Here is a 7,374-nt window from a genome sequence, read left to right as displayed (position 1 = left end):
CTAATATTTTGATTTATCTCGATCATCCTTGGTATTGTATATAATAAAACAATTCAGTATGCCTATACTTATAAATTTATTCCAAAAAATTTTTTTACGAAAAGTATATATTTGAAATTTAAAAAAACGTTTTTACTAATAAGCGTATATTTGAGTTATTAAAAAACTAACACATTTTTTTGATTCGCTTTTTACGCTGTCGCAAGCGTATTAGTTTTTTTACGTTTTTTGCAATCGCTTTGTGTCTTCACTGAAGTTCGAGTGTATTTCGGCACGCACTTACACATTTTATTTTTTTCTTTTCCAGGACGGCTGGAAAAGAACGATGAAGTTTCACAAGGAACCGAAATTTTCATTGTACTTTCTTTCCCGATTATTATGTTGTATTAGATGGCCCGTTATAGCCAGGAAAGATGACCAGGCGATGCTTGACATAGCAAGCTATCAGAAGAGTGTTTACCAACGACAAACTCGTTGGGTTTAAACTTCTGGCTGATCACGTCTTAGGGTCATCACTACCTCACTAGAGGGTGGAGTGATCTTCAGCTTTAAATAAATCCTCAAAATCAATAGCTCTGTAAGTGTTCGACATTGGACCCCAGGTAAATGGGAAAATAATCACAGCCTTTAATAACAAATAATGTAAGAGAAAAGTAGTACTTACACTAATGAAAAATAAATGAGGAAATAAACAGTTTAAGTAATGATAATGAGGAATGAAAAGAATACAAATCGGAGAAGAGTGGGGCGGAGGTTAAAGTTAACTAAGATGATGGCACTAACAACAACAACCAAGAGGAATTGTTCCTTCATGGTACAAACAAACGAATACATTGATTTTACATAATTCAATTCAGTAGACAGCAAAAATACTAGACTGAATACCTTGTACATATACTAAAATAATACTGATATTCATAATACATTATTATGATGTGAAGAATGCAGTGCTGACTGTCTAGAATAATACATAGTTACGCAATTTAATCTGAGTGTCAAGGTTGTGGAGTTAGTGCTATTCTTCGTACTTCATTTAAACTAAGAATAACATTTTGTTCAACAATACAAAAACGAAAAAAGTAAAATGAATGAATAAATAATTAAACAGGGAAAGAATGCTGTTTCAACAAACGGTACGTACACATACGCACGTCTACACACGCATATATGTATACTTCCAGAGATTTGTTGTCATGGCAAAAACAGATAGATTAGGTTATAAACCAGAAACACAAGGCCTAACAACAAAAAGCATAATGATAGATGAGAAATCAATAAAGTATCTGAATTACGTCATAGAATATCCATAAAAATAAAGAAAAAATTGAGAAAATAAAAAACAACAACTGAAAAGTGATCATTAATTACATTTACTGTACACACAAGCTGTACATTGCGAGATCTCCCTCTCTCTCTCTCTCACACACACACACTCTCACCCCTACCCTCTCCACAATTATGTTTTATTAGTAAAAAAAAATACACATTCAATCCATTCAGTGATAGCAGTACATTCAACTATCCACTGATAACCTTCTCCTTATCTGTTTATAACACAAAAGACAGATGTGAAAATACAAGCAGACAAACATCAACACACGTACACAAGCATATTTATACACATACACACACACCTGAAAGACAGTATACTGGAATAAGTCGATTTACGTGGATCGGTAAAACAAAATGCGAACCAAATTGAAAATATCGTGTGTGTATGTATGAATGTGTATGCAAGTGTATGTATCAATGCATTATTTTGATTCAACAGATGATTGACACTGTATCGGTGGTTCCTGGCCCCCAACTGTAGTCATTGATGATACAGAAGCTCTACGAATATTTGATGATGTAAATGGTTTACTTTTTGCAATACGTTCAGCTGAATCTGGATTCAATGTACCTAACGATGTAATAATATTAGATGTGGATGTGATTACATTTTCTAGTTGTGTTGATCCTTCCGCTGTTGTCGTTGTGATTGATTTTGCTGTAGTTTCAGTTGATGTTCCTGGTATAGTCTCTGATTCATCGTTTAATCCATATAGCGAATGATCGACTTCACCGTTTTCAGATAGAATAAGCCAACATGTACGATTACGTTTACAGCCTTTTAGTAATGGTTCAAAATTTGGAGAAACTTGTACAATAGCCTGTTTTTTTGTATAAATTTGAACATAATAGTAATTTGAAAAAAACATTAATGTTGTACATTGTATGGAATTAAATACTTTAATTATAATATAGCTTAATAAATAGGTTTGTAACACCATATAATCAATCCCTTTATTCATTATGAAACTGGCAAAGATTAGCAATCAAAATGGGAACACAACGGTATCTGATATTATTTTATTCAATATTATTTAGATATTTTTCAGTTTACACTGAAAAAAACCAACACATCCAGTACTCAGTAGATTGGATGAAACCTAGTGATGACCAAGCTAAAATTTGTCATCAGCTTATGAAGTTCTAAACTATTGGAATAAGACGTATAGACAGGTTATAGACTGTCTGGTTGGAGTCAATGAAATTGTCATGATAAATGATCGAATATTTCCAATAACATACTTTGGAACCGATCACAATGATATGAATGTTATTTACCCTTGAATCTTGAATTTTAAAGATGACTTTTCTTTCTCATAACATACTTTCTATGTCTATCATTGATACTACTATTAATCTTACTATTCTGGGATTTGTTTTAACAATTTTATCTTTCAGTGCTGACATAGTGTGACAACTTATATTGATGAATATTTGTCCAAGGTTCTATGTTGTTTAAAACTGACGGATTAGACAACATTGTGGTTTTCAAAGCAACAATAACTTGGTCATTGACTTATTTCGACAATACATTTTAGACTAATAACAATCTTAGTTACATTCAAGCGATTAACTCGGCTGGTTGTAATTCGTGATAAATATAATCAACTAAAAAACGGCCTGCTAGAACATCTGGGTTACCTGTTCCTGCTATCTAGATATTTCAACATCATTATGGCTATTAATCGAATAACCAATTCAGGTGCGTCTATGAAAAGTGTACAACCTTTCGTTGAACAAGTTACAAAAGGGCCCAATCAGAGATATCGTAATTGCTGGCAATTTGCAGCGAAAAGAATGTACGTTATTTACATGTCGATTCCTGAACTGATAACTTCTAAGTGACGATCACTCAATATTTGTCGTCAGGATCGATCAAGAAGTAAAAAACTTAACCTTGTTGAAACACATTGTGCTGAGAATTCTATTTTGTACCAAAAATATAATATTGAATAGAGTTAATGATAATAATAATAATAATAGACTGGATCAGTTTTTAAAAAAATTTTGAACGAACATCCACTTTGGATCATGTTTATACAAGGATTAAGTCATATTATAATCGTATCATACAAGTATTAACGGAAAAACAAAATTAATGATGGAATGTAACTATGTAAAGAATACTTTTTAATAAACAAAAAAGTCAAACATTTACCTCGTAAATCGGCACACAAATTGAGTCAATGAAGCTGACTTGTAATTTTGGAAGTTCATTACTGCGTTCACGATCCATTAGTGCCTTGATATAAAAGTGGAAAGTGAAAGAAAACAGCAATAATATCACACAAAGAACGTAATAATCATACTTTGTAAGAACTTTCGTTTAAATTAGAGCGAATAGTTTCATAATCGTACTATTTCGAAAAAAATAAACATTACGTAAGATATTTTAGAATAAGGGAATCGAAGTTACCGACAGAATTTAGGAGACACGTTTCTTCCTACTTACAACTCATCAGCTAGATGTATCTGCACTTCAAAGTTGATGTTCACACTAGGACTTATAGTGGATTCCATTGAGTTTTCAACATTCTAAGCTAGATCTTATGTTTAATCGTTAGAGTGTATTGCTGACATGTATCAGACTAAGACGAATCAATTATTATTCTCCTTGTATCTTTGTGGTCTATCTCCTAACTTTAAATCAATCTTCAGTAAAAATCAATCTACCAATCAGCGAATGTAGAAAAACAACCTTCTTAAGAAAAAACACCATTTAATCCATTTAGACATTTAACAAAGTTAACTGATTCCTGATAGTAAATTATTTATAAAGTATATGGTTGAATTTATAGATTGAAATATTACACAAGCTGGATCTAAATGGTAATTAACGAAACAAATCAAATTTATAGTAAATATTACGCAACATTGAACTGTAGCCAAATCTTTGAACAAAAATGCTTAAAACCATTATTAATTACTAATAAACAACAACACAGTTTACAAACAATGTAATTCAAGGGAATAATAATATCCGTAATTATAAAAAAAATAAAATTATTTGTACAGGAACAAAATAAGGCATATAGAGTTAGTGACGTGATCCATTGATTAGAACATGCATTATTAACTAGTAACAAGGCGTAAATAAGTTGATGAAATTGATTAAACATTACCTACAAATAACAATGGTGAAGTAACCATAACCACGGTAACTATAATAATAATAATAATCGTGATAATAATAATAATAATAAGTCAATATGAGATGAGAAATACATGTAAACGTGCATCATTATTACTTTTAAGAGTTCTTAACGTATTGACAAATGATAAGTAACCAAAAGAACGTAACTGAATTGAATAATAAACATGGTTGTGTAATTCAATGAGAAATAAGAATATTTGCAAAGAATATGAATACAAAAAAAAACGAAAAAAATGTTGAAAACAAAGTACGAAAGTGAGTGAACATTAAAATAAGATTTCAACTCAGTTCGTTGTCTACTGAACTTCGCCTGGAACCCTCTGGGGTTACTGCCGGTAGCAAGCCCGGATAAAGGAGGAGGGTTGGGCATGGGGTTAGCTAGTGAATCCCATCAGAAACTAACTCGCTAAAAAACGCTAACCAGAAAAAATCATTCAAACCTTTTAAACTCTGTCCTGGGAGTAGAAGGAATAATTATGACGTCTCATGATGAAAGCCGAGTTTCTTCGGAAGTCATGAGGCCAATGCACCTTCTTACAACCAGAGCGACAATTTTTATAGGTACATGGAATGTCCGAACAATGTGGGAGACCGGAAGAGTCTTCCGAATTGCTGCAGAAATGAGAAAATACAACCTGGAGGTGCTTAGAATCAGCGAAACACATTGGAAGCAGGTTGGACAACAACGACTATCTTCAGGGGAGCTTCTGTTATACTCCGGTCATGAAGAAGAAAATGCCCCACATACACAAGGAGTTGCATTGATGCTGTCTGGAAAAGCACAAAATGAACTTATAGGATGAAAATCTCATGGACCAAGGATCATCAAAGCCTCCTTCAAAACAAAGAGAGAGGGCATTACAATGAACGTCATTGAATGGTATGCGCCTACCAATGACTACGATGAAGACGTTAAAGGCTAATTCTACGACAGGCTGCAGTCAATCGTCGAGAAGTGCTCAACAAAGGACCTGACCATTCTGATAGGAGATTTAAATGCCAAGGTTGGAAAGGACAACACTGGATACGAAGACGTCATGGGACGATATGGACTGACTGTGAGAAAGGAACGAAAATGGTGAGAGATTTGCAAACCTATGTGCCTTCAATAAACTGGTCATAAGCCGCACAATATTCCCACACAAAAACATACACAAAACCACTTGGATTTCACCGGATCACACTACACAGAATCAAATCGACCATATCTGCATCAACAAAAAGTTCAGGAGGACAATGGAGGATGTGAGAACCAGAAGAGGAGCTGATATAGCATCCGATCATCATTTGCTGGTCGCCAAGATGAAACTAAAACTCAAGAAGCACGGGACAACGGCGCGGATAACATCACAAAAGTTTAATACGGCCTATCTTCGAGATGCTGACAAACTCAACAAATTCAACATAGCCCTCAGCAACAGGTCCCAGGCCTTTCATGATCTACTCATTGAAGAGGAAACTACTATGGAGAGCAACTGGAAAGGGATAAAAGAGGCAATCACTTCAACATGTAAGGAGGTTCTGGGCTACAAGAAGCACCATCACAAGGAATAGATCACTGTCGATACACTGGATAAGTTTTAAGAAAGAGGGAATAAGAAGGCGACAATCAATACCAGCCGAACAAATGCAGAGAAAGCCAAGGCATAAGCCGAATACGCAGAAGTAAAAAAGCAAGTGAAGAGGAGCATCAGGACCGACAAACGTTTAGCAATGATGGTGGAAAAGGCTGCAAGGAAAGGAAACATGGAACAATTGTATGATACAACAAAGAAACTCGCTGGAAATTACCGTAAACCAGAACGACCAGTGAAAAGCAAGGAAGGCAAGATAATCACCAACATTGAAGAACAACGGAACAGGTGGGTAGAATACTTCAAAGAACTCTTGAATCGACCAGCTCCACTGGACCCACCCAACATCGAAGTAGCAACTACGGACCTCCCAATCGATGTTGGCACATCAACAACTCGAAAACGAAGGCCCAAGAGAGAGTGGGTTGGAGAATGCTGATCGGCGGCCTATGCTCCATTGGGGGTAACAGGCGTAAATAAGTAAGTCGTTGTCTACTGATTTTAGATTATCTATAGTAACTCAACTGATGTTAGTTCGTGACGAGAAATCGCCGAAAATCTAACCTACTTTCAACTAACGTTAATAAATTCATTACAGAGTAAAATACAATTAATTTTAGTGTATATAATGCATGCAATATAATGTCATGCAATCACTACTGTTTATACAAAATGTAACGACTGATTATTATTTAGTCAATTTATTATTCAACAATATACTTGGATCTAGTGAACAACATACACCACCACTATTTGATACAGTTTGAAACCTTTAAGTACTTGCAAATGACAATTTCTAAATTCTATAACAATAATAACGATAAGCAGAGATGGATAGTGGCTAGCAGTGGAATCCAGGACAAGGCGCGTTTCGTCCTATTTGGGACTCGTCAGCTGCATGTACCTGCATCTCAGAGTTGATGTTCACTCTGGGACTCGAACCCAGTACCCTCGCTTCAAACGCCATCGCGTTATCCACTCGGCCACTGAGTCCTGATAGCCACTTGCTTGTGCGATGGGGTGAAGTTTGAATTCACTTAGTATTGTTATAGAATTTAGAAATTGTCATTTGCAAGTACTTAAAGGTTTCAAACTGTATCAAATAGTGGTGGTGTATGTTGTTCACTAGATCCAAGTATATTGTTGAATAATAAATTGACTAAATAATAATCAGTCGTTACATTTTGTATAAACAGTAGTGATTGCATGACATTATATTGCATGCATTATATACACTAAAATTAATTGTATTTTACTCTGTAATGAATTTAGTGGGATTCGAATCCACCACATTGGTCTCGACGATATCGATTC

The 7,374-nt window shown here is 34.6% G+C and overlaps 1 protein-coding gene across 1 annotated transcript in view; it reads right to left on the bottom strand.

The window, feature by feature from the left end:
- Positions 1-1,652: 1,652 nt before the first annotated feature.
- Smp_179590 (putative camp/cgmp cyclic nucleotide phosphodiesterase) overlaps positions 1,653-7,374 on the bottom strand; it is a gene marked incomplete at its 5' end in the record, with an annotated part of 58,122 nt that continues 52,400 nt past the window's right edge. Inside the window, 2 exons of the mRNA XM_018799932.1 lie at positions 1,653-2,153; positions 3,491-3,574. Coding sequence (XP_018653795.1) covers positions 1,755-2,153; positions 3,491-3,574 — 483 coding nt within the window. The 3' untranslated portion in view covers positions 1,653-1,754. The remainder of the gene's footprint in view (positions 2,154-3,490; positions 3,575-7,374) is intronic.

Source organism: Schistosoma mansoni, chromosome W (genome assembly GCF_000237925.1).
Source record: "Schistosoma mansoni strain Puerto Rico chromosome W, complete genome".
Classification (NCBI taxonomy): domain Eukaryota; kingdom Metazoa; phylum Platyhelminthes; class Trematoda; order Strigeidida; family Schistosomatidae; genus Schistosoma; species Schistosoma mansoni.
This window is presented reverse-complemented; position numbering and strand designations above follow the sequence as displayed.